The sequence below is a fragment of the Monodon monoceros genome, unplaced genomic scaffold (assembly GCF_005190385.1).
Source record: "Monodon monoceros isolate NGI ecotype Baffin Bay Population unplaced genomic scaffold, NGI_Narwhal_1 Super_Scaffold_12, whole genome shotgun sequence".
NCBI classification, from domain to species: Eukaryota; Metazoa; Chordata; class Mammalia; order Artiodactyla; family Monodontidae; genus Monodon; species Monodon monoceros.
The window spans coordinates 162794885-162821479 of record NW_021703768.1 but is presented as its reverse complement, the minus strand read 5'-3'; the positions used below and the strand labels follow the sequence as shown (position 1 = coordinate 162821479).

Here is a 26595-nt window from a genome sequence, read left to right as displayed (position 1 = left end):
CAGGAATGGAGACTCCCATCGGGAGACCCCCAAACCCTCCTTCCCCTGAGTCAGCGGGGGAAGGGCAAGTTTATTTTCCCTTTTTGCCTCTGTAGAATAATTTACAAACCAACCTTACAGTATGTACAAAAAAAAGAAAGAAAGAAAGAAAGAGAAGAAAAGAAACAAAGAAAGAAGGAAAACCAAAACAAAACAAAACAAAAGGCCCACTCCGGTGGCCGGCTGGGACTGAAACTACTTTCGCTACAAAAATGAACCCTGTACAGCATCATGGGGGTGGGAGCGGGTGGTACTCCCCACAGGGAAGGACAGACAGATGGAAGGCTGGGGGGAGCTGGGGGCTACAGTACCGTGTGCTCCGAACTGGAGGGGAGAGAGATGAGAGAGAGAGGCCGGTCCTGCCCAGCTGCAGAGCCAGGCTGAGGGGCAGAGCGGAAGGGGAAGAGGGGGTCTTTCTTTCCAAACAGCCCCCCATGGCTTGGAGAAAAATGGCCTTGCATCTGTCTGTCGTATTGCTTGGGGGAAGAGCTAGGGGTAGAGGGGGAGGCTTGGCAAGGTGCGGGCAAAGGAGAGATTACCTTGGTTGCCAGGGTGGGAAGGGCTGCCCAGAAAGGGGACGTGGGTGTACACCGTTATTGCTTCCTCCTAGGGCAAAGAGTCGGGGAGGGGGTGCAGGAGGATGCTGGGGAGGGGGCTGTGCCCACGATGGGGGCTCCAGGCCTGGCCCTACTCCACCCAAGGTGCAGGTGGGAGCCACTGCAACCCCCCCTCCTATGGCCGTGGGAATCATTAAGGCAGAAACAAGAGGAGAAGCAGCTGGAAGGAGGGGTGCGGCTCCAAGCCATCCCCCGCCCCCGCAAACGGAGAAAATTCAAACGGAAACGAGACTGGAAGGGAAAAGGGGTGGCCGGTGGAGGGGGGAGGTGGATCACACCCTCCTCAAACCTCAGACCCCAGGTGGGTGGTGTGAATGTCCCTCCAACATCCTACCCCTGCCTCCTAAAGTCCCCCCATCTCCCCCCTGCCTGTCCCCCAAGTCAGTATTGCCAGGTTTGTGCAAAATGAGGCTGAAGACTTCTGGGGCGGGAGGGCAGAGAGCTCATGGGGCGCCCCCTCCCCGCCCCCAGAGGCCCCGCCCAGAATGGCAATTCCTGGCTGGGTTCTAGAGACCCTCCCAAATTCAGAAGAAAAGTCTGGAGGGAGACCCTACACCAGGTGAAGAGCCCGAAGAGGCCGGAAGACTGAGCCTGTAACCTGGGGCGGGGGTGGGGGGTGGGTGGGAGGGGGAAGCGGGGGTGGGTCAGAGGAGGGGGTTGGAGCTGGCCGAGGGGAGCTGGGTACAGGAGCATCTACAGTTGCTGTGTTTCATCCTGGACTTTTTTGGTTTTTTTTTTGTTTTTTTTTTCTAAAAATGTAACAATTAAAATTCCAAAAATAAAATCCCTTCCGGGACCTCAGCCCCTTGTTCCCCAGCCCCCACCTCCAAAAAGAGGCCCCATGGGAGGGGGTGGGGGGAAAGGGGAAAAAAAGAAAAGAGAAAAAACCCCACTTTTCTGTTTTCTTTTTTCTCAGGAGGCCCAAGAGTCTTTGAGGCAGTGGAGGAGGTGGGGGGGTGATGGTGGTGGCGGGAGGCAGGGAGGCCAACGGGGTGTAGAGGCTGAGGCTCAGGTAGGGCCTCCAGCTGACCCCCACCCTCCAGGAGCTGGGAGTGTGGATGGATCCTCGCCCGATGTTCCTGTGCAGGCGCAGCACGCCCTTCTGGCAGCCTGATCCTCTTTTTGGGCCCCCACCTCGGCCGCCGTGGAGGGGAGGCCCAGAAGGCCCGGGTCCTCCTCTGGAGGGGGCGGGGTCCTCAAGACAGGCAGAGGGAGGCTCTCAGGAGACAGGGCAGGGGGGCTGCTGCAGCCTACAGATGCACCTGGGGGTGTGGTTTCCTCTACCTCCACCTCCGTAGACGGGTCCTGGACATCGACCTCCAACGGTTCCTCAGCTGGGAACACGTCCTGGGCGGTGGACAATTCCCGCACTTCATTTGCACCTGGGGCAGTGGACACCTCCTCCTCTTCTTCCTCCTCCAGCGTCAGCTCAAACTGGAACTTATCCGGTGGAGGGGGGTGGCCTGGTCCCCCGGGCTCCTCCTCAGGTGGTGGCGATGGGCTCTGCCGAATGGCGCTGTAGTACCAGTCCCGGTTGTCCTCCAAAGTGTCCAGGATCTCCTGGGCATCTGGGTGAACCAAGTCGGCCCACGTCTCCCACAGCGGGTGTACAATGTAGTCGATGAAACCCACCTGAGGGAGGGAGAAGGAAGAATAAACCAGGGATCTGCTGATGCAGATGGCACCGCCGTGCTGCGGGATCTAATACAAAATTTTTTTAAAGTCTTTATTGAATTTGTTACAATATTGCCTCTGTTCTATGTCTTGGTTCCTTGGCCACAAGGCATGTGGGATCCTAGCTCCCCGACCAGGGATCGAACCCACACCAACCCCCGCATTGGAAGGTGAAGACCCAACCACTGGGCCCCAAAGATCCCGCATGCTGCATGGTGTGGCAACAAATTAAAAAAAATAAAAGATGTTGATACCCTTGGACCCAGCAATCTTGCTTCTCCAGAGCCACCCTAGAAAAACTCTTGCACAAGTAAGAAAAAAAGAAAAAAAACACGTATGAGATGCAAACAAAAAGTGGAAACACCTCCATATATACATCAGTTGGGCATTAGTTTATTTTTTTTAAGTTGTTATTATTTTTTTTGGCCACACCATGCGGCATGTGGGATCTTAGTTCCCTGACATTCCAGGGAGGAATGGTTGGAGCTTCAAGAGCGTCTGTGACCACAAGAGACATCTCTGAGGAGAGAAGCCCCAAGCTTCGCATGATAGAAGAGAAACACTGAAAGTTCTGGGGTGCCTGCCAACTATGTGGAGCCAGAGAGAGCCAAATTCCCTTTCTCCAGACTTTCCTTACATAAGAGAAAAAAAACAAACAAACCAATAAAGCTTTATCCTGTTTGAGTCACTGTGAATTCCTAACTACTAAACACTTATATGTCCACCAACAGAGCACTCACTACACAAACCATTATCCATCTGTCTCTGTGGGAATACTATACAGTTGTGAAAAAGGATAAGCTTAATCTATGTGGACAGATCTCCAAGTCATTTTTGGAAAGAAAAGGCAAGCTGTATAAAAATAGGTATACATTGGGATTCCCTGGCGGTCCAGTGGTTAGGACTCTGCACTTTCACTGCCAAGGGCACAGGTTCAATCCCTGGTCGGGGAACTAAGATCCTGCAAGCCATGCAGTGCCGCCCCCCCGCTAAAAAAGGTATATATTGATACAGTTTATGTTTTTTAAAAAAGCTAAACCCACAAACTATTGCTATTAAGTTGCTTGTGAACATAAATACATAATAAAACAAGCAAACCTGGGTTTCATCAGGGGTTTGGGGCTATGTGCATGCCCTGGGAACATTTGGAAGTGTTTGGAGACATTTTTGGTTGTTACCGCAGGAAGGGGAGGGTGTTCCTGGCATCTAGTGGGTGGAGGCCAGGGATGCTGCTCAACACCCTACAATGCACAGGACGGTCCCACCACAAAGAATGATCCAGCGCCAAATGCCAACAGTGTTGAGACTGCATAAACCTGGATGGGAAAAGCATACACACCGGGAAGAGGAGGTCTCACCAGGGAGGAGGCTGGAAGCAGGGAGAGCGAGAAAGTCTCATATTCACACTTCAGTGCTGTCTTTTATGAGACTGTGTTTCTGTCCCTCTCGTTAAATTAAAAAGGCACGTGATGAAGACGAGTCATTTAACTTCACTTCAAAATCCACCAAGGGACTTCCCTGGTGGTCCAGTGGTTAAGACTCCGCACTTCCACTGCAGGGGGGCACGGGTTCAATCCCTGGTCAGGGAACTAAGATCCCGCATGCCACGTGGCGTGGCCAAACAACAACAAACAACAAACTCCACCAAAACTCAGGCACAAAATGAGTGGCCAGGTTATAGGGAAACCGAGAGGCTGAAAGGACAGGAAGTCTGTAACTAAGGGCCGGATAAGTGTTATTACTGACGTTACAGCAGTTGCTACAAATGAGTTACAACTGTCTGGGTGCAAAACTACAACTTATGAGTCCAGAGGCTCAGTTCAATTGTTTTGTGGAGGAGAAAGTGTTGCCTATTTCCCATCAGGATAGAGAAGGAAAAAACAGACAAAGACAAACTTGACACTGTGTACGGGCAGGTTAGGACCTCTTGGGCCTTTGGAGCTCCAGGCCGGTGTGGGGTAAGGAGGCCCGCCCTGCTCTCTTCCAGTGGTGCCGAGACTGTACCTGAGACTTCTCCACCGAGGCCGTGTGCTTGTCGCACATGGGGCTGATCTCCATGCCACGCTCGCGTTCACGGTCGCCCTGCTGGAAGAACTCGGCCATGATGCGGTCGGTCCACTGGCGGTACAGCTCCAGCGGCTTGGTGGGGTTGCTGAGATCTGCACAGTGCACCATGTTCCGTAGGACCTGCATGGGGTGGGGGACCTTCAGAGGCCGTGTCCCCGTCCTAGTCTGAGGCCTCAGGCTTCCTTACTTCCCCTTTGGAAGGAGAGTAGGGGAGAATAGGTAGCGGGGAGATGGAGAAAGGTAGAATAGGTGAGGGAAGAGGGTCGATGAGTGGGGGAAAGAAGGGGAGAGATGAGACGAGGTTGATGAGCAAAGGGCAGAGGGAGGGAAGGGAAAAGAGGCGGTGGGGAGACAGGGGTGTGGGGGACATGGAAACGGGTTGATGAGCAAAGGGAAGAGCGAACTGGAGGAGATGGGGGGAGATGGGATGGAGAGGTGGGAGTTGGAAAGGGTTAGATGGAATAGAGAAAGAGAGACAGGAAGATGGGCAACCAGGGAGCTGGAGCAGAGGGAGGGGCAGCAACCCAGACCTCAGGGGGGAGGGGAGGGTCCAATCTCCCTATACGGTGTGGGGAGGGGGGCACCTGGATGCGGTCGGCATAGTTATCCAGCAAGAGGACCCCCGAGCTGGTCACTTTCTTGGTCTCCACCATGGTCTTCAGGTCAGCCAGGAGGGTCATGTGCTTGGACATGTCCGTGGCCAGCACCTGTGGGCAAGAAGTTGTCACAGGGGCCATCGAAGCCTGGCTGCCCGCTGTACTGACCTGGGCAGGGCCTCTGAAGTTTTCACTCCGGACAATCAGCCGCCACGACCCACTCCCAAAGGACGCCTCCCCCACTAGGGGCCTTTCTGTCCCAGACTCAGACCTGGCCCTCCCCAATGCCCCCTTGCTCCAAAGGTGACCTTTCCCGCTCTGTCCCCGCCCCTCGCCCCGCCCACCATGTCGATGACCATCTTGCGCAGGCTTTGCCGCTGGCGCTTGCTGAGGTTCTGGAAAATGTCGCAGTTGTCTTCCTGCAGCAGCTTGAAGCCCACGGCCAGGTGGTGATTCTCCAGCACCGACTCGTCATTGTACATGAGCGCCAGTTCAGAATCTGTAGCCCAGGCAGGGTCGGGCAGTCAGGGGAGGGGAGGACACACCCAGGGCGCACCCCCGCTCGGAGGGGCCCCGCAGGCCCCGCCTCTAGCCCAGCAGGCCCCGCCCCCGTGGCGGGCCACTTACTGGTGTTGATGAGGAACTGGTTGGAGACCCCAGGGTGGTCCACATCATGGATGGAAGCTGCGAAGAGGGCAGCGAGAATCTCCAGGTCCGTGAATACGGCCTGGGGGCAGAGGGAGATGGGTTTGAAAGATGGCGAGTCAGAGAGACAGGATAAGAGAGAGATGGGGAGTCAAGAAAGATGGGGAGGGCTTCCCTGGTGGCGCAGTGGTTAAGAATCCGCCTGCTAATGCAGGGGCCACGGGTTTGATCCTTGGTCCGGGAAGATCCCACATGCCACTAAGCCCTTGCGCCACAACTACTGAGCCTGCTCTCTAGAGCCCGCAAGCCACAACTACTGAAGCCCGCACACCTAGAGCCCGTGCTCCACAACAAGAGAAGCCACCGCAATGAGAAGCCTGCGCACCGCAACGAAGGGTAGCCCCCGCTCGCCGCAACTAGAGAAAGCCCGCACGCAGCAACGAAGACCCAACGCAGCCAAATATAAATAAATAAATTTATAGAAAAAAAAAGAAAGATGGGGAGTCAGGAGAGAGAGGAACGGGGTCAGAGAGAGATGGATGTCAGAGACTCAGGGTCAGAGAGATAAACAGAAGATTGGAGATGGATAGTGTGGGGGGCAGCTGGGGAGACATGGGGGCCAGGCGATGCTCACATCCAGTGCAGGTGTGGCCAGCAGCACGTGGGTGGACTGCAGCACGTCAGCCGCGTGCAGGCTGTTGTGGTAGGCCACATCGGGGTGGTAGTGGTCCTCCAGGGTCAGCATGTATGTAACCATCGTGTCCACCGGGATGCGGAACTTCTTCAGCAGGTCCCGCTCCTGAGGGCAAGAGTAGGGGGCGGTGACCCCCACACCGGCCCTCTGATCCCCGCCCCGCCCCCTCCCTTGCATCCAGCCCCACTCAGCCCGCCCTACCTGGAATATCGTGTACATGATGCAGCTGAGGGAACGGCCCCCCGCATAATCCGACACGCAAAAGATGTTCAGGCCCCACTTGTTCAGATTTTCCAATTCCTGGTGGAGATGGAGGCCAGAGGTCAGGAGCCCCCAAGGCCCAGGGCCCTCTAGACTCTTTTCTAGGAGTTCAGAACCCTGGTCTGAATAGTGGCACCATTATCGGTCACCCAGTAGGTGGCATGCTCAGCAGTATAGAATTTACTGCCCAGGTCCTACTGGGCCAGAAAATAACAAAGCAACCCCAGAGTCTACTGAGTGTGTATTATCCACCAAGCACTGCACTAAGCGCTTGATTTCACATGGCAGGTGACGGAACCAAAACTCAGAGCAGCGACGTGACTTACCCGAGACCTTGCATCTCACAAGTGGCAAAGCTAGGATGTGAACCCAGCGTGGCTGACCCCAAAGCACAGCTCAGCCTCAGTTAAACTGCTCTTGAGCGCTGAGAGGAAAGGAACATGGGCTAATTTTCCATGTCTCCCCAGAATTCAGAACAGCACCAGCACATAGTAGGTGCTCAATAAACACTGAATGACTGAATATAGCCCTGGCCAGTACTGGCACGCAGAGGGTTACAATACATGTCAGCTGAGGGAGCCACTGAGCTTGCAACAAGTCCACTGTACAAATCATCGTGGGAGCCCCTTGGCTTAAGATTTCGTGGAAAAGCCAGGAGGCGAATCCAGGTCTGGTCTGTAGTGGATGCTGTTTGGGTTCTGCCCAGATTCCCTTCACTGGTCTCAATGCACCCATCACCCAGCTGCTGGGGCTGTTGCTTACAAAGACTCACAGCTGCCCCTTGTCAAAAGTCTGCTCTTCCCTCACAGGAGCTATGTGGAGGGGGTGATGCCATCCACCCTGGGGACAGCCCCCAGCCAATGACTGACACAAGGGTATAAAATGTCAGCACACTTGCCTCAAGGTGGGCTCCACTCAGTGCTGTTGTTCACATTCCAGAGCCCCCTGTGGACACCAGCTGAGACCACTCCCTCTCTCCTGAGAGTCACATAAAGCAGGTACACCCAAATCCTCATCTCAGGCTGATCCAAAGCCCAGTCCTTCTTTGGGCCCCAGGAGAACCCTGCCCCTCTCCAGCCCAGCCCCCGCCCTGAGGCCCCACCCACTTGGGCCAGGAGTTCCTCTTGATCAGTCTTCACCCCAAAGCGGGGGATGCTGGAATCGTTCAGGCTGCTGCTATGCACCAGCTTCTTCACCCCGGTGATCTGAGACATGGGTTGGAACCGTGGCCCGGGGGGCGGAGGCTGCTGGGAAGGTCTCTGCCGTGGCACTTGCTGTTTTTCTCGATCCTTCATTGCGGGTGATGGGATCTCCACTTCATTCTGCTTGTCTGCAGAAGATAGAGGAGAAGCCAGCATGAGAACCTCACAGAGGCTCCCTCATCTGGCTCTCAGACACCCCCCCCCCACCAACCCCTCAAGCCCTGGGAAGTCTCACTCAGGAGGGCAGACCTATTCTGGGTGTCATGCTGTTGGTTACTTATGGACTGGAAACCAGAGAGGAGGTAGGAACTCTTCTGGGAGGTGGTGGGCTGGAGTGGGGACCCTGGGGCCAGCCCGGAGCTATGGGGTAGCCCCAGTCCAATCACCAAGTTTGGATGGGGGTGGTGTGGGAAGTCAGGAAGCAGGGTGGGGATGCTAGAGAGAGCCACCGCCTGCCTGGAATAGGCAGGGAACCTTCTCCAGCAGGCAGGGAAGACACCCCCATGGTGACCCAGAGGGCGGGTGGAGGTGGACAGCGCTGGGAGGCGGGAGGGAAGGGTGGTCTCTGGCTCCATGGACCCCCACCCCCACCCCCTGGACACCAGGCTTTCTGGGGACCAGCCCCAGAAGCCCCTTTCCTGAGCTCTTTAGGGTTTCCAGAGCCCAGCCAGGGCCACCCATTGTGACCTGGGGACCTCCAGTCAATGACAGGGCCTAAGAGGGCTCATTTGCATGCCGTGCTCTTATTGGCTGGATCTCAGGCACACCACACCCCCATTGGCGGGAGTGTTTGAAACTCTGAAACCTTCTTTCCAGCTTGGTGGGGGGGTACCCTGAATTCGGGGACCTTTGGTGATAAATTCTGAGGGTGAAATTATCCTGAGTTTGTGGGGGATATCCTCAGCTAGGTCTCTTGGGTTCAGGATGAGGTTAGGATGAGTTGGAGATCCCCATGAGCTTGAGGGTTCCAATGAATTTGGGGTATTCTACTGTCTTCAGGGTTCCACTGAGTTAGGAAATTCTCCTAAGTTTGGGGAATCACAGGTTCTTAAGCGGCAGAATCCTATTAAATTTGGGTATCTAAAGTTTGGGGGGTCTACTGAATTTGGGGGGTCATACCAAGTTTGGGGATTCTACTGAATTTGGGAGACTTTTCAGCTTGGTGGAAAGGTTTAGGGGTCTTTTATGGGCTCTTAAGGGCAGGGTTTCCCTTAAGTTTGAGAACCCTACTGAGTTTGGGCATCTCTCTTGAGTTTGAGGGGTCTTCTGAATTTGGAGGGGCCGAAATCCAAGTTTGGAGATTCTAGTGAATTTTGGGAGACTTTTCAGCCTGGAGGCATTTTAAAGTTTAGGAATTCTATTTGAGTTTGGGAGTTTCTTGGGGTCTTGAGTTTAAGAGTTCCAATGGGGTTCCCCTGAGTTTGGAGGAGCTTTGCAGCTTGGAGAGATTTTTAAATGTGGGTGTTCTATAGAAGTTGGGGTCCCACTAAATTTGGGGGCATCGCGATATAGTAGCTCTTGAGCGTGGTGACTTTGACCTTTGGGGAGTTGAGTCAGGGTTCCCTGGGCAAATGTGGGCAACAGGACCCAGGGTCTGCGGTGGCCCCCTGCAGTTCAGTTATGCAATGCCTCCCCCCACACACCCACCCACACACAAGTGCCACCCTTCACTCACCTAGGAATGTGGTGGAGATGTACTCAGAGACCTGGTTTCCTGACCTGCTCATCTCTGACAGGTGTGTGAGTTCACGGTTTAGCATCCTCTTGAACTAAGGTGAAGGAGGCAAGAAGGAAGGAATGATGGGGTCATGGCATGTGTGGGTGGGGGGGGTGAGGCCAGGCCCTCTCAAGAAACTTCTGAAGAACCCGTGAGTCCCTCTCACTTCTCTGCTCAGCCAACAGAGTCCTCAGCAGGCTGCTAGAGGGGAGGGGTCAGTCCTTCCTCTCCTTCCAGCTCTGGATGGGGGTCCCCAGGCTTGGGGAGTCAGGACTCAGCATACCCCTCCCTGTCTGAGGAGGCGGGGCTCCTCTCACCATACTCCCTCCTTCTCCCCCCCAAGGAGGAGCCAGAGAGGCACCTGTGGAAGGGAGGGGCTCCTACCTAACAGGGAGCCAATGGGGTGTCAGGAGAATCCCGTCACCATGGTGATGGGAGTCTCCTTAGCAACTCCCCCTCCAACCAGCTGCTGAGCTGGGGGAAGGGGGGGCAGCCGGCGGGCCCTTTAACCCCTGCCTTCCCAGAGCTACCCCTGGCCCAGGTCTTCCCAGACAGGGACCCCACTCCCTAGGGTCCCGGCCCCCAGCCCACAGCCTGGTTTGGAAGGAGGGAATGTAGTCCTGAAGTTCTGAGTGGAGAGGTTTGACCGGGGCAGGGAGAATAGTGAGCTGAGGAAACCCTAGTTCAGTCACCCAGGGGAGGGGGTTCCCATCATAGCCCCCTCTCCCCCAACCTCAGAGTGGTGGACAGATGCACAGATGGACGGAGTATACCCAGAACCAGGCTGGTCCCCCCACAGCACTTCACACAAGCATCTGCTGTGACATTGTGCGTGAGGAGAAAGGGCATCGGCTCCCCGCCCCCAAGCTCCACCAAAGCACCCCCAAAGCAGGAGCAGACTCTGTCCAGAGAGGCAAGAGGGACATTCAGCAGGAAGGGTGAGCCCGCACGGCCCACATCAGGACGAGCGCTCCCTCCTCCCACTGCTGCCAGAGGCCTGGGCACACATAGAGAGTCACACACACACACACACACACACACACACACACACACACACGATGGACCCACAAAGTCACACAACCGCACACAGACTCCCATATTACACAATGCTACACAGCCCCAGACACACAAACCAAGGAGCACACACAATAAGGCAGTCACTGACACTCGGGGTCACATGCCCCAGAAAATCACGCCGCTCTGGGCTCATAAACATGGCCCCAAACACAACACCACAATCAGAGCCACGTGATTTCAGCCAGGGCCACCCCCTGGTCCCTGACCCAGGCAAACAAGCATATAGTCAGGCAGCCCCCCACCACTGCAGACACACACGTGTGTGCACTGGCAGTCACACCCAGAGAAAGACTCACACCCCCAGCCACCCGCCATCCACGCCCAGCCCTGGGCCACACACAGAGAGACCCAGTCACAAGGCTTCACGTCCAGGCCGCACACGTGCACAGCCGCACACACAAGCCTAGACCGGGGGCTGGAGGGTCTGAGGTGGGAGGACCAGACCCGGGGCTCCTGCCCATCCTCCACCCCGAGTTCCCCTACCTGGTCCCACCAGCCCACCAGCCATGGCTTGGAGCAGGTCTCGCAGAAGAAATCCACCAAGGGCATCCTGGAGTCTTAGCCCTGCTCAGGGCTGCCGCACACAGAGGCTGGGCTTGGGGAGTCCCGGGATTAGCAGCTACTGTGCGGGAGGGCGGGGGGGCAGGGTGCTGGGCAGGTGGGCAGTGGAAGGGGGAGCCGCGGAGGGGCCCGGGCCGGCCCAGCAGGGCTGGGGGCTCCCTTCCCCTCCGCGCTCCCGGCAGCAGACCCGGTTACATGGTCCGCCAGCCCCTGGCCCCGATGGGCACTCGCGCGGCAGCGGCTGGAGGCGGCCAGGGACCCCTGCCCATGGGGGGGGTGGCAGGGTAAGGGTCCCAGAAGGAGGCTTCGGAGGCTCTGGGCTCCGTGTGTTCGCCTGTGTGTGTGCGTGTGCGTGCTCACTGCAGCACTGGCAGGCTGCACTCGATGTCAGGTGGTGCTGGAGGTGGGGGGGGGCGTTAAAGGGGCATTGGAGCCCACGGGCCTCAGGCAGGACCCAGCTGGGGCTGCTGGGGAGAGGCAGGGAGGCACGCACACCCTGGAGAGGACGTGCCCCCTCCGTGGACACACCCAGAGACAGACACACACCCACATGCTCCACACACAGACACACCCACACTCAGACACACCTTCCACACCAATACAGCCAGACACCTGACACACTCATGCACTTGAATACACTCCAACACCCAAATGCTCTCCGTCCTTTGCTGACCACACACACACACACAGAGTCACAACTCTGTTGTTCAACACATTTATAGGTATATAGTTGACCTCACAGAAATACAAATGCCTTCAGACACACCCCTTCCAAGAACGCAGACTCACACTCAGATGTGGAGACACACACTAAGGGATAAACACCCAGATACTGGACACACTTACAGACACACTCAACACACCCACAGACACACTTGTAAACAAACACAAATACCCATGTGTCCTTAGACACATATGTGCCCTGACAAATCCATAAAGGGATACTCACACTCACAGATACACACGCACACACCCCATCGTAGAAATACACCCACAGACCTACATTCAGAGACACAGTCACATTCTCGGATGCTCAACACACCCTCAGGGACACAAGCGCCCTCAGACTCACATGTTCCCAGACAAACCTCCACCCATGGGTGTATGCACCCCACAACACAGACACCTCTACCTGCACATTCATTTCCTGATAGGCATCCTCCCACAAGGGCTGCTACCATGCTGCACAACTCCAGGAGGTGTCATTCACATTGCCTGCTTTCTGAATGGCGTCCCCTGGAGTTGTGCAGTGCACAGTCTGCACAGCTGTACATGGAAGCCTGGCACCCTCTCCCACAGCCCTGCAAGCGTGCACACACACACACAGAGTTACAAACACATGGAGATATACACTCAGATTCACATCTGGACCAACTCACACCTCTAGGCATACACACCCCTCTGCCACAGCCCCCCACACTTACAGCCCCACGTAATCAGCTGTGCACACCCATACACACTCCATAGATACACACGTGCATGCCACTCCTGCCGGATCCTATTGGAACACACCTTCCCGCGCTGCAAATGTGTAGCCAACAAATCAACAGCCACATAGACCCATAGCCACAGATACACATTCATAAACCATACAAACATACAACCCACTCCCCAGGAGAGATGGTCACCTACGGACACACACACACACACACACACACACACACAAACACGCACACACATACACCCCAGGGCCCCCCAGCCCTGGGAGAAGTCAGCATCTATAGGCGCTACAAAGTCCGCCCAGGGATTGACCCCACCCCATAGGCTCTAGCCACAGGCTGACCCCGCCCACCAGCCACGCCCCACAGTTAACCCCACCCCAGCAGTCGGCCCCACCCCACAGGCCTTGCCCACCTTGTGGGATGCCATCTCGCTGACAGAGCGGTAGGTCTGCATGGTCTCCAGCTGCTCCAGACACCAGTCGAGCTCCTCCAGCGTCTCCCGGGCCAACTGCTGACACGTCTCTTCTGGAGAAGGGGCGGCCAGGGCAGTGACTGAGAGGGTCCACATGCAGACCCCCAGAGGTGATGGGGGCCCACCAGGTGAGGAGGGTGCAGGGAGAGGGGGATGAGACAGCCTCCACGGGTGAGGGACCCCCCACTGGGGCAGCAAGAGGGGTCTTTCCCATCCCCCGGGGCTTAGTTACCTGATAGCGTGGCCTTGCAGACGGGGGTTGGGCCACCCAGCGGGGACCGCCTGCAAAGAAATGGGGCTCCAACAACAGCCTGGTCCTCCCCCATCTCTGCTTCCCCCTGTCCATGAAGAGTGCTGATTTTCCTTTTTCTGAGCCCTCTCTGTGTCCCAGGCATGCTGCCATGTACTCTGCCCGCAGCCTCTCACAGAGCCCCACAGGAACCCATTTTACAGATGAGGAAACTGACGCTCCAGGAGGTGAACTGACTTCCTCAAGACTACACGGCTGGTAGGGTCAGGTCCTGTGTCTCCAAAGTCCCTGCTTCCCTGACCATCCCTCCCCCCAGCTCCTTGAACATGAGGATGGCTCTGTCCCCCACTCCCAGAGGGACCAGCAGCTCTCAGCCACACCTCTGCCCCCAAATAATAACAACTACTTCTATTTAGTGAGCACTTACTATGTGCTGGGCAATATTCAAGCACTTTCTATATATCACCTTCTGAACTCCTCATAGCAGCTCTCTAATGGAGACACTATGAAATTCCCATATTATGGAGGGGAAACAGAGGCACCAGAGGATGCTATTTGCCCAGCAAGTTGGCATCAGGGCTAGGAGTGGCCCAGAGGCTGGGGTGGCTGGCCACCTAAGAACTCTGTCCAGACCCCTCCGTCTTTATTTATAAAAGTTTCTGCGTCTTAGGCATTCAAATCACAATGATTTACTGGCTCAGAGGGAGCTGTCACTTGAACAGAGGCTCAGAGAGGTCAAGTGCCTGCTTGAGGTCACACAGCAGCACGGGGAGTTGAACCCAGGTGTGCTGAGCCTCATGATCATGGGGCATTGGGGCCCAGCCTCCACTTACTTGTTGCTGGGAATGGGCACATTGGTCAGGAGGGAGAAGTTGCTGCGAACGCTCCGGAGACTGGCCAGCACCTGAGTTGGGGAGCCACAGTGAGGAAAGTGGTCCACCCAGAGGGGCAGCGGGGGCTGGGCCCCTGTCCCCAAGTGTGGTGTAAGGTTAGAGCCCCTCCCTCCTTAGGGGAGGGGTCTTACCTGGGCGAACGGTGTCACGATGAGGTCCTCTGCATGCCTACAAGGACAGTGGCAGGTCAGGGGTCCTCACAGTGGGACCCCCAAGGGCCCGGGGTGGAGAGGGGCTGGGATGCAGGGGAGCAAGTCTCTGGGGGGGGTCACTCTGGGGGGGGGGCTGGGCCCAGGGAGGCTGGGGGGCAGGAAGGGGGCTCTGTGGGTTGGTGGGGGGAGGACACTTACACCTCACAAGGGTGGCCATGCTGCAGGGGGCCGGGCAGGGAGAAGGGCTCAGGGGTGTGGGTGGGGCGGGGGGGCAGTGGGCGCAGAGACAAAAGGAGGGCGATGAACACACCGTAGGGGCTGGGCTTGGGGAGACCAGCGGCGGGGAGGGGGCGGAGGGCCGGAAGGAGCCGCGGGGAGGTGAGATGGATGCCTCGATGGGTAGGGGCAGGGCTGGAGGACTGGGTGAGAGGGAAGGGGGCTGAAGAGATCAGGAGTGCTCACACCTCCACAGGTGGTCATGATAAGGGGGGCTGGCTTTGGGAAGCCCGGAGTGGGGGAGGAAGAGGGGGTCAGCCAAGGTGGACACACCGGAAGCAAGTGGTGGCCAGGAGGGGCTGGCTCCCTTCTTGCTGGAGAGACGGGATGAGGTGGGCCAGGTCCCCAAAAACCAAGGGGTAGTAGTGGGCTTGGGCAGGTTGGGTAGGCGGGTACTATATGGACTTGAGTCTAGGCTGGGCCTGAGGGAGGGGTTCAGCGTGGCTGGGCAGGGGGCAGAGATAGGGTGGGCGCTCATACGCCACTGGGTGGACATGCTACAGAGGGACTGAGCCCTCGACAGGGGATAAGGGTGCTGTTTACTTTTCACTAGGGAGGACGGGTGTGCAGGTGGACGGGGACTTGGGCAGTGTCCCCCTCCTTGCTGGGAAGGGCAGCTTGTGCTGGGGCCAGGCCTGGAAGAGGTGGCGGGTAGGGATCGGGGGTGCTCACGCCTCGCTGGTGACCGACGAGTTCCGGGACATGGTCTTGGGTGACATGTCATAGTCGCTGTCTGAGCGGTAAAGAAAGGATTCTCGGCGCTGGCTGGTGGCCGCCCCAGCGTGTAGCACGAGTCCCGGGCTCGCCTGCGAGTCCAGGGGGCTGCGGCCTGGCGATGGCGTCGGCCCATTCTCCGCCTCCAAGCTGCAAGGGGCAGGCAGGAAGAGGGGTCAGGGGGGCTGAGATGGCATTGGGGGGGTGGGTCAAGAGGAATAAGGGGACCAAGGAAATTCCTGGCAGAGAGACAGGTACCCCAAAAGAGATGGGAGACAGGAAATGACAGAGATCAGTGACTGAGCGCCTTTGTGGGCCAGGTCCTGTTGCAGGAGCTGGAGACACAGCAGGGACCAAGACAGACCATGATCTGCCCTCACAGAGATGACACGGGGAGGGCTAGACTATCAAAAGGTTAACCTAGCAGCAACACACCCCCCCAAAAGTCGTGGGGTCTTCCTTGGCTCTGTTTTTTCCTTTGCACCTCAAATCAACCAAATTTGTTCAGAATCTGTCCGCTTTGCACCCCCTTCCTCCGCCAGCCCCACCTTATCACTTGCCTGGACCAGTACATTTGCCTCTGCCCTGGTCCCCAGCTCCTGTCTTTGCCCCTCAGTCTGCTCTCCTACAGCAGCCAGAGGGAGGCTGTGAACACCTGCGTCAGGTCACATCGCTCCCCTTCTCAGAACCTTCTATGGCTCCCAGCTCACTCAAAGCAAAAGCCAAAGTCCTCGCTGTGCCCACAGACCCTGCCCCACGACCTCCCAGTCTACCCCTCACGTACTCTGCTCCAGCCATGATGGCCGCCTTACTGTTCCTTAACATTCCAGATACATTCCTGCCTCAGGGCCTTTGAACATCCCTTTGCCCAGATCTCCATTGGCGCCTCCTTCACTTCCTTCAGGCTCCTTCTCAAATGTTGCCTCCTCAGGAAGGCCTCTCCTGACCAACACATCTAAAATGTCAACCCCTGCCCTTATATTTCACATTTCCCTTCCTTAAAATAAATACTACTTACCTGACACATTCTATATTTTACTCTTCACTGTTTGCCTTCCCTTCTAGAACTAAGCTCTGCAGGGCAAGGACTTTTGTCTGCTTTGTTCACTACTGTATACTTTAGGCCAAGAACATGGCCTGACATGCAGTGGATGGCCAAGAGATGTCAATCGCATGAATCAATGTACGAGTGAATGAATGAATATATGGACTGCCATGCAGAGAATTAAAATGAGGTGGGTAGGGCTTCCCTGGTGGCGCAGTGGTTGAGAGTCCGCCTGCCGATGCAGGGGACACGGGTTCGCGCCCCGGTCCGGGAGGATCCCACATGCCGCGGAGCGGCTGGGCCCGTGAGCCATGGCCGCTGAGCCTGCGCGTCCGGAGCCTGTGCTCCACAGCGGGAGAGGCCACAGCAGTGAGAGGCCCGTGTACCGCAGAAAAAAGAAAAATGAGGTGGGTGACTGGAGAGGTGATTTTAGCTGATATGGTTGAGACGGGCCTCTCTGAGGAAGTGATATCTGCAGGATATCTTTCAGGAGCAGGTCCTGAAAGATGAGAAGGTGTAGGCCACAGGTCAGGAGGTAGGAGAAAGTACTCCAGGGTGAGGAAACAGCAAGTGCAAACGCCCGCTGGCAGGATTTGGTTTTTGTTGGAGGACCAGCAAGGAAACTGGTGTGGCTTGAGCAGAAATACAGACAGATGACAGAGACAGGACACAGCCTGGTGGCACTGGCAAGACAGACCCTCAGGATGAGTCAGGGAAAAGCTGGCTGTGCCACTTCCCGGCTGTGAAAGATGGAATTTCAGTTTCCTCATCTACAAAATTGGGACAACCACCATCTGCCTCAGGCCATCCAGGTGACCAGTGTCAACACAGGCAAAACGCTCAGAATGGTGCCTAACAAAGAGCTCAGAAAACACTGGCAACTATAAGTCTATCAGCCTCATATATGCCACCTGGGGAGTGAACTCAGCAAGGCAATCAGTATGAAGATTTGAGGATGAGAGTGGGGAGCTGTGTGCCTGTGACATGCTGTGTGACTTCAAGAAGGTCACTGCCTCCTCTGGTCTGTTACTCTTCAAGTCAGGGGGTTAGTAGACTGGTCAGCCGACTTCACGCAGTGCTTTGGTGGGTACAAGGGGGTAGGGGGAAGAAATAGAACCCTCCCTCCCTTTCTGGTCCTACTACTGAATGTCAGCCTAAGATTTTATTTGAATGTTCCCTCTGCCAAGAAATAAATCTGAAATCTCCTAGGCCAGGACAGTGATATCAATTTCCATATATTGGGCCTTTCTTCCGGGCCAGTCCTGGGGTGAGGGAATGGGGAAGGACTTCATTGCCTCCATTTTACAGATGAAGAAACTAAGGTTCAGAGAGGAGAATGACTGGCTCTGCGTCACACAGCAAGGTCATGGTGGGGTCAGAATTCAAACCAAAGTCTTGTGATTCCTCAGACCAAAATGTTAACTGCTGCCCTCTGCCGACTTGACCCCCATCAGAGCACATTCCTCCACTTAGAGCAAATGTTTCCAGGGGTCAGGTGGCCAACATAAAAAGCAGAGTGGAGCTGGGGACCCTGACCAACCAGATGTTCCAATTTTAGTAAAGAAACCAGAAATTTTAAATAGTCAAAAATTCCAACTTCTTTTAAAAACAAACTTCAAAAAACGTTTTAAAAACACTGAAAACTGCTCTGCAAAAGACACTGTCAAGAGAATAAAAAGACAAGCTATAGACTGGGAGAAAATATCCGACAAAGGACTTGTGGCCAGCGTACATGATGAACTCTGAAAACTCAATAATAAGAAGACAAATAACTCAGTGAAAAAATGAGCAAAAGCATGGTCAGTTCACCAAAGAAGATATACAGATGGCAAATCAGCACAGGAAACATCATTCCTCCTTAGGGAAATGCAAATTAAAACCATGGACTATCACTTCACACCTACTAGGATGCTAAAAAAATGAAAACTGACAACGATATCAAGTGATGATAAGGATTCAGAGCAACTGGAACTCCCATTCATTGCTGATGGGAATGCAAAGTGGTACAGCCACTCTGGAAGACACTTGGTCAGTTTCTTATGAAATTAAACACACGCTTATTGTACAAGCCAACGAATCCACTCCTATATATTTACCCAAGAGAAATAAAAACATACTTCTACTCAAAAACCTGCTGACTGACGTTTAGAGCAGTTCTGTTCATAGTCACCAAAAACTAGAAACAACCAAATCAAGTGTGCGTCAATTGGTGGATGGATAAACTGTAGCAGAGCCATGCCATGGAATACTATTCAGCAATTTCAGAAACACAAACATGAACTACAGATCTTCCTTGACTTATGACAGGGTTATGTCCTGATAAACCCACCATAAATTGAAAATATCGATAGCTGAAAACGCATTTAATACACCTAAACTACCTACATCACAGTGTAGCCTAGCCTACCTGAAACGTGCTCAGAGCACTTACATGAGCCTACGGTTGGGCAAAATAATCTAACACAAAGCATATTTTATAATAAAGTGCCGAATATCTCATGTAATTTATGGAGTACTGTACTGAAACTGAAAAACAGAGCGGTTGTATGGGTCTAGAACGGTTGTAAGTGTATCAATTGTTTACCCTCGTGATCGCGTGGCTGGCTGGGAGCTGCGGCTTGCTGCCGCTGCCCAGGATCACAAGAGAGAATCAGACCACATGTTACTAACCCAGGAAAATATCAAAATTTGAGGTACGGTTTCTACTGAATGCGTATTGCTTTCACATCATTATGAAGTTGAAAAATCATAAGTCGAACTGTCGTAAGTCGGGGACCATAAGTACTGTGAAAGAATAAATATATATATTTGGCCTCAGCCTTGGTTTCCTGGTACACAGTTCCTAAAACCCTGGAAATCTCCACAGTAATAGGTATCTTTTTGTATGCTAACGAGATGACGGACTGCTAGGGACTCCTGGACAGCCTCCGGATGGGGGCTGGTTGCCAGGAGAGCCAACCATGTGATTAGAGAGGCTGGACCAGTTCAGGGACCAGGACTGGAGGTTGAGTTAATCACCAGTGGAATGGCCAATGGTTTAGTCAATCGTGGCTACATAATGAAGCCACCATCAAAATCCCTAAATGACACGGTTTGGAGAGCTGCTGGGTTGCTGAACATATCAAGGTGCTGGGAAGGTGGCACACCCGGGGAAGCTCCAAGTCCCTCCCCCAATTCCTTTTTCTATGTATCACTTCCATCTGGCTGTTCCTGAGTTGTATCTTTTAAAATAAACCAGGAGGGGCTTCCCTGGTGGCGCGGTGGTTGAGAGTCTGCCCGCCGAAGCAGGGGACACGGGTTCGAGCCCTGGTCCGGGAAGATCCCACATGCCACGGAGCAACTAAGCCCGTGTGCCACAACTACTGAGCCTGCGCTCTAGAGCCCGCGAGCCACAACTAGTGAGCCCGCATGCCATAACTACTGAAGCCTATGCACCTAGAACCCATGCTGCACACTAAGAGAAGCCACCACAATGAGAAGCCCACGCACTGCAATGAAGAGTAGCCCCCGATCACCACAACTAGAGAAAGCCCGCGTGCAGCAACGACGACCCAACGCAGCCAAATATAAATAAACTTATATAAAAAGAAATCCCGGGGCTTCCCTCGTGGCGCAGTGATTGAGAGTCTGCCTGCCGATGCAGGGGACACGGGTTCGTGCCCCGGTCCGGGAAGATCCCACATGCCGCGGAGCAGCTGGGTCTGTGAGCCATGGCCGCTGGGCCTGCGCGTCCGGAGCCTGTGCTCCGCAACGGGAGAGGCCACAACAGTGAGAGGCCTGCGTACCGCAGAAGGAAAAAAAAAAAAAAAAGAAATCCCAGTGAGATACCACTGCATACCCATCAGGATAGCTATTATTAAAAAAAAAAAAAAAAAGGAAAATAACAAGTGTTGGGGAGCACGTGGAGGAATCAGAATACTTGTGCGCTGCTGGTGGGAATACAAAATGGTGAAGCCAGTGCGGAAAAGAGTTTGGCAGCTCCTCAAAAACTTAAGTACAGAATTACCACGTGATCCAGCAAAGCTAACTCCTCAGTATGTACACCCCAAGGAACTGAATGGCAGGACTCCAACAGATACCTGTACACCAATGTTCCTAGCGGCATTATTTACAACAGCCAAAAGGTAGAAACAACTCAAATGCCCATTAATGGGTGAATAAAGAAAATGTGGTATATATATACAATAAAATATTACTCAGCCTTAAAAAGAAAGGAAATTCTGCATGTTTCAACATGAATGAATCTTGAAAACATTACGCTAAATGAAATACGCCAGACACAAAAGGACAAATATTGTACAATTCCACTTACATGAGGTCCCTAGAGGAGTCAAATTCATAGAAACAGAAAGTAGAATGGTGGGTGCCAGGGGCTGAGGGAGTGGGGAATGGGGAGTTAGTGTTTAATGGGGACAGAGTTTCAGCTTAGGAAGATGAAAAAATCCTGGAAATGGATGGTGGTGATGGTTGCAGAATATGCATATTTTACACAATTAAAAAAAAACCCTTATGCAATATATACTAAAAAGGCTGAATTTTGGGAATTCCCTGGCAGTCCAGTGGTTAGGACTCTGTGCTTACACTGCCAGGGCCCTGGTTTGATCCCTGGTCGCAGAACTAAGATCCCACAAGCTGCAGCACAGCCAAAAACAAGGTGAATTTTACTTTATGTTAATTTTTTAAAATAAATTTAAAAAAAACACAAAACACTCAGGGACTTCCCTGGTGGCGCAGTGGTTAAGAATCCGCCTGCCAATGCAGGGAACACGGGTTCGAGCCCTGGTCCGCGAAGATACCACATGCCATGGAGCAACTAAGCCCGTGCGCCACAACTACTGAGCCTGCGTGCCTAGAGCTTGTGCTCCATAACAAGAGAAGCCACCACAGTGAGAAGCCCCTGCACTGCAACGAAGAGTAGCCCCCACTCGCCGCAACTAGAGAGAAAGCCCGCACGCAGCAATGAGGACCAAATGCAGCCAAAAAAAAAAAAAAAAAAAAACCACGCTCAGGAATGAAAATACTCTTAGATCATGAGCTTGGGCCTTTGATGATAATGCCCATTTATTAAGCACCTGCTGTGTACTGGGTGCCAGGTTAGATCCTTTAAGCTTATAGTAATAATAATAAGATATTTATTCAGTATCTGCTGTGTGCCTAGCACTATCAAAGTGCTTTGTACACGTGAACCCAATGAGGTCTCCCACTAACTCTGTGAGTTGGGTTCTGTTAACGTCCTGGGTCAACGAGGAGGCGGAGGTGCAGAGAGGCAGCGAGGGGTTGGTGGCTTTGCTGCCTGCGAACCATGTCCTGTCTCCCAAGGCCCAGCCTGGGCGTTTTGGCTCTGCTGAGTGCCCCTGTGGAGGGGAGAGGAACATAGTTCCATACTGAGGACCTCAACCCCGCCCCAGGAACTGAAGCCACAGTTCGTTGGGGGAAGGTGAGACCCAAGTCCAGAGGGCGCCCGACTAGCCTTGCGGGCAGATCCTGCAGCCCCAGGGGACTCAGCTCACGTAAGCAGGAGCCCAGAGGCCGGGATGGGAAGAGGAGGCTCCCTGGGGCCCTGCTGTTTGTGCTTCCAGGAGCGAATGTCCCCTGGGCTGTGGAAGGGCAGAGGAGAATCGGGCCTGTTGAACTGCAGCCTGAGTGTGTGTCTTTGTGTGTGTGTGTGTGTGTGTGTGTCTGTGTGTGTATGGGGGTGGGGTCTCAGCTACCCCTCAGAACCAAACCCCAGAGCTGTGGGAACTCACCCCTCCCTGACATGCCACTGCTCAGCGTGGCCAAAGTCAGGCTGGAGGCTGTTCCAGCAATGTCCCAATGGGACCTGAAGCCACAAATCAGAGTCAAGGGCAGCCGACAGGCCCTGACATCACAGCCACACACCCAGACACTTCATCACAAAGGAAACGACTTGCCCAAGGCTCCCCTTTGGACAGGCTGACCACTTGATGGCATTCTCAGTTGAAGCTGCTACCTGCCTCCACCCCTCTGGGGCCCCGAGGCCTGCCCACCTGGGCTCCCAGAGCATCAGATTGGGCCTCTGCAGGGCTGTGCAGCCTAGGGGCAGATCCAGGCTTCAGAGAGTTCTGGGAAAGAAACAAGCAGGGGAGTGGGGGTGGCCAGGAAAGGGGACACATCCCAGTTGGTAAAGATCGTAACAATGAGAGTAGCCAGCTGCTACTGATGGTCACATGCTAGGCACTCTGCTATCCCTGGGTGTGTACTGATGCCCCATTTTCCAGAGAAAGAAACTGAGGCACAAACGGGATGAGTAACTTGGCTAGTGGTAAAGCCAGGATTTGAACCAGGGCAGCCGGGCTACAAGGCTGCCCAGTAAATCACTGGGTGTCCGTCTCCCCCAGGCAGGCCTGGCATCTCCCTGGGCTCCCTGCCCCACTCCACCTGACTGCCTTGTAGGAGGTGCCAAGCAGGCTTCATGGAAAGGCCTGGCATTTGCTTTGTGAAGGTCACACGGAGGTTGGGGGCGGGCGCTGGTGTGTGTCTGCCAGGAGGGTGCAGGGTGCCAGGTGACACGGCAGTTTGTGGGGCTGGGGGTGCAAGGGGGGTCTGTGTGTGTGTGAGTCGGGGTGTGTGTGCACACTCAGGAGCCCCTGTGTGCATATAGTGTGGATTTGTATGTGTGTGTGTGTGAGCGGGGTCTGGGTGTTGGTGGTGCCTGTGTGTATCTGTGTATCTATGTCTGTGTCTGTGGTCTGTATGACTTTGGGAGAGGGTACCTGTGTGCTGCACATGGGCCCTGACTCCTCAGTGGGTATGAGGTTGAAAGCTCCTGTGTGTGGCCATGTGCAGGTGGGAATCGGGCCTGGGTGTGTGTTGCAGTGACAGTGTGCACCTGGGGTCAGCACAGTGTACACGAGGCTGTGTGAGACCAGGGTTTCTGTGGTGTTTGTCACCATGGCCATGGGTCACCTGTGGGGTTCTCTTTTTGGCCCCGTCAGCCAGAAGACCCATGCCTAGCACAGCACACACCAGGTGATCTCGATTACCCTGTGTGTGGGTGTGTCTGTGTTTGTGTCCTGTGTAGCTGCATATGTGGAGTGCGTGTATCCACGTGGGAGAGCATGTGCATGTCTGGGTGTCTGAAGGGGTTGGTGCAGGGGAGCAGGTACAAGGCTGGAGCACCCTGAGAATTCTGAGAACCTAAAGACCACTTCTCTGCCTCAGCGCTGTCCAGCTGATTCTAAATACCCCCCAGGAGTTCCAGCAGGAACCTCCTCCCCACCCCCACCCCAGCTTGGTTTTCATCCTGGCAGCCCCAGCAAGGAAGAAGGGAGGGTAAGGCTGGAGGCACTGAGCAGAGCAGGGCCGGAGGGACGTGGCTTGAGGCCAGTAGCCCGGGAGTGGAGCCTGGGTGATGCAGGACACCCATATTTGCTGCTACGGTGAATGCCAGAAGCCCAGATTTGAGGCACAAAGAGGGTTAAGGGATCCCATCTTGGGTAAGCAGGAAGGGGGCAGGACCCAGCACCCATTCTGGGGGGCACCACCTGCAGGAAGCCCTCAGCAGCATCCAGACAGTTTAGGGCCAGGGAAGGGGGTGAGGCTCCAGACCAGACAGACCCTGTAAACCACTTTGGGGACTCCCCGCAAGGCAGAATGCTCCCCCCCCCCCCCCCCCCCCCCCCACACACAGAGCAGCCAGAGCCCTCCGGTGGCAAAGGAAGGGACTGGCCGGGGGCCACCCACCTGACAAATCTGCCTGGAGGGTACCAACAGGTGTCCTCGTCGCTGAAGGAGAAGTGGACCAGGGACTCAGGGCCCGCGGGGGGCAGTGCCAGGGCAGGGGGCCGGGGTCGGGCCCGGCGTGCTGCACTGGAGCGCATGAGTGCCAAGCACCGTCGGGGCGCGCATGGGGACGGCTGCACGGTGGTGTGGCGCGCACTGCTCTCCAGGCCCTAGGTGTCTACAGCCGTCGCCGGCGCCGCCTCCACACCCGCCCTCCCGGTGACCCTCCGCCCCCAGGGACGGCCCCGGGCGTTCGGGCACCACCCCCCCACCCCCGTCCGCAGCGGCTGGGCGGGCTCCGCGCCTGCCTCCTCCTGCGGGGGCCCTGCGGAACTCTGCGCATACTTCCCGCCTGCCTCCCTTCCCCCGGGCCTCGGAGGGTGCCCCGGGCTCCGGTTTCCCGGGTTCCGAGCCCTCCCCTGGCCCCGCCTTTTCCACCCCTTCCCTGACGTCGAGCTGGGCCCCCTGGAGGTCTCCGAACGCCGTGCGTCCTGCGTGGGGGAACGACTTGCCAGCGGGCGCAGTGCGGGGTCCGGTGACAAAAACCCGGGGGAGGGATGATGGATGCGGGGGAGGTGGAGTTGGGGGCGTGGGGGCGGCGTAACAGAGACAGCAGAGGCAGAGGTGAAGACAGCGACACCGAGAGAAACCGGAGACAGGCACTGATTTCCCCACACACACACTCTTCCTGACCCCACGCGGGCCTCCCAGGGGCCTCGACCCCTCCTCCTTATCTCTTCCCGCCCCGATCTCGTCCCCAAATCCGGACGCGGGCCCGCGAACTGTCCCTGCAGTGCCCTCTCTCAGCCTGTGTCTCCGGACTCAGGTTCTAAACAAGTGCACGCGGAGAGTATCGAGGAGAAGGGCAACCAGAGGACCTCTCCGGGCTCCGGAGAAGCCCCCGAAGCCAGCCCGTGCCTACCTCCGGGCCGCCAACCTCCGTTTCCAAGATAAACGGACACTGGAAAGCCAGACCGGATGTGGCCTCCAGGCTCCTCACCCCCAAGCTGCCCGCCCCCGCGGCCCACCCCGGGTCTGGCCAGGAAGGGAACTTCCATTTGCCCTCCTTGCTCGGTGCACGCGGTAATATTCCAGTGCCTCCTGGCAAGGCAACCCCCAGAGGGCAGCGCTGGCCCCATTTCACAGGCCTGTGGACTAAGGATAACACAACTGAACACACGTCCCCACATCACCCTGCCTGGCAGGTTGGCTTCACTCCCCCAAAGCCTGACCGCAGCTTCAGGTCTGCACAGGAAGTGGGAGGAACATAGCGTTTATTGAGCGCCTACTGCATGCCTTATCAGATGTCTCCACAGCAACCCTGGCGAGCAGACTTGATTTTTATCGCTGCCCTGTGACGGAAGAAAAAAAGTGAGGCTGACAGAGCCAGCTATGAACCCCAGACCCTGGCGCGCGCCTGATGGCCAGGGGGTACTCGAACCCACAGCCACCAGCGCGCACTTACCCGGCCCACGCCAGGCGACCGAAATCCTGAAAGCCACGCAGAAGCCGAAGGCGCCTGCGGAAAGTTGGGGACGGGCTGGCAAAGAAGACAGGCGAGGAAGGTGGCGAACGTGGGCGGCGGGGCGCGCGCGGGGCCGGGGGCTCGCGCAGGAACGCCTCGTCCTCGGTGGCCGCCGCTGCCGCCGCCGGGAAGGCCTCCAGCTGCAGTTCGGGTATGCGGCCCAGGCCGCGCGGCCGCGCCATGACTTCGGCGCAAGGCGCGGGTGGGGGCGCCGCAGGGCGGCCCAGTCTCGGCGGGCGCTGGGGAACAGCGCCGCCCGCCCCGCGCGGCCCACACAGGCCGGCCGCCCTACCCGCGGGCCCACGGGCCCCTCCCCTCCCGGCCGCCTCGGCCCTTCCGGCTACGCGCTGGGGCCGCCCCTGGGGCGGGGCGGGCCGGGGCCCCCACGCGCCGCGGTGGGGACACCCCACAGACGCCAGGGGCCCCCAGCAGTCCCTCTGCCGTCTTCACAATCGCCGGAAGCATCTCTACAAACACCTGGAATGCCCCCAGATCTCTGGGGTGCTCTCACACACACACAGCCTCCACGATGTTGAGAGGTACTACAGACCTCAGGGTCATCCCCAGAGTCCCTCAGACTTAGATCTCCACAATCCTAAGGAGTGCCCCTACTATCCCTGACCTGTCCTCACACAACCCAGAGGTACCCCCCAAATCCATGGGTTCCCCCACAAAACCCAAAGGTGCTCTGAGAGGCTCCCATAGACACCGGACACTCTCACAGCTCCCCAGATGTCCCCTCATTGTTACTGAAACATGCCCACAGACTCCAGGGGCACCCCAACAATCCCAGGATGCACCCACAAATGCCAGAGGTGCTCTGAGAGTCCACGAGAAACCCCTTCAGATCCCAGGACAACCACTATGTTTCCTCAGATGTCCGCCAAATCCCCTGGGGCAGTCCCACCATCTCTGAGTCATGCGGAGACCCTC

At 55.9% G+C, this 26595-nt stretch overlaps 1 protein-coding gene across 3 annotated transcripts; it reads right to left on the bottom strand.

Moving 5' to 3' along the window:
- Nucleotides 1-1286: 1286 nt before the first annotated feature.
- Nucleotides 1287-25925, bottom strand: PDE4A (phosphodiesterase 4A). Of its 3 annotated transcripts, none has more exons than XM_029217981.1 (15): nucleotides 25603-25925; nucleotides 15308-15499; nucleotides 14339-14375; nucleotides 14148-14218; nucleotides 13297-13346; nucleotides 13005-13117; nucleotides 9471-9564; nucleotides 7700-7923; nucleotides 6534-6632; nucleotides 6273-6437; nucleotides 5621-5720; nucleotides 5338-5492; nucleotides 4982-5104; nucleotides 4335-4517; nucleotides 1287-2288 (listed from the first exon to the last, which is right to left on the bottom strand). In XM_029217981.1, exons 1-15 carry the CDS (start codon nucleotides 25842-25844, stop codon nucleotides 1665-1667), a joined length of 2472 nt encoding a protein of 823 aa, XP_029073814.1. In that variant the 5' UTR covers nucleotides 25845-25925; the 3' UTR covers nucleotides 1287-1664. The 3 variants fall into 3 exon arrangements, with proteins under 3 accessions (XP_029073814.1, XP_029073816.1, XP_029073815.1); XM_029217982.1 differs by lacking the exon at nucleotides 25603-25925 and adding an exon at nucleotides 24099-24264 and having other exon boundaries at nucleotides 1665-2288; XM_029217983.1 differs by lacking the exons at nucleotides 13005-13117; nucleotides 13297-13346; nucleotides 14148-14218; ... (1 more) ...; nucleotides 15308-15499; nucleotides 25603-25925 and adding an exon at nucleotides 11073-11138.
- Nucleotides 25926-26595: the final 670 nt, after the last annotated feature.

Bases quoted from the DNA above. Each gene is read 5' to 3' on its own strand.
- PDE4A (XM_029217981.1), bottom strand. From the start codon at position 25,844: ATGGCGCGGCCGCGCGGCCTGGGCCGCATACCCGAACTGCAGCTGGAG. The intron at 13,118-13,296 runs GTAACTAAGCCC...CCCCTTCTCCAG, and splicing joins CTGCAAGGCCACGCTATCAG to AAGAGACGTGTCAGCAGTTG. The intron at 5,105-5,337 runs GTGGGCGGGGCG...TCTTGCCCACAG, and splicing joins GCAAGATGGTCATCGACATG to GTGCTGGCCACGGACATGTC.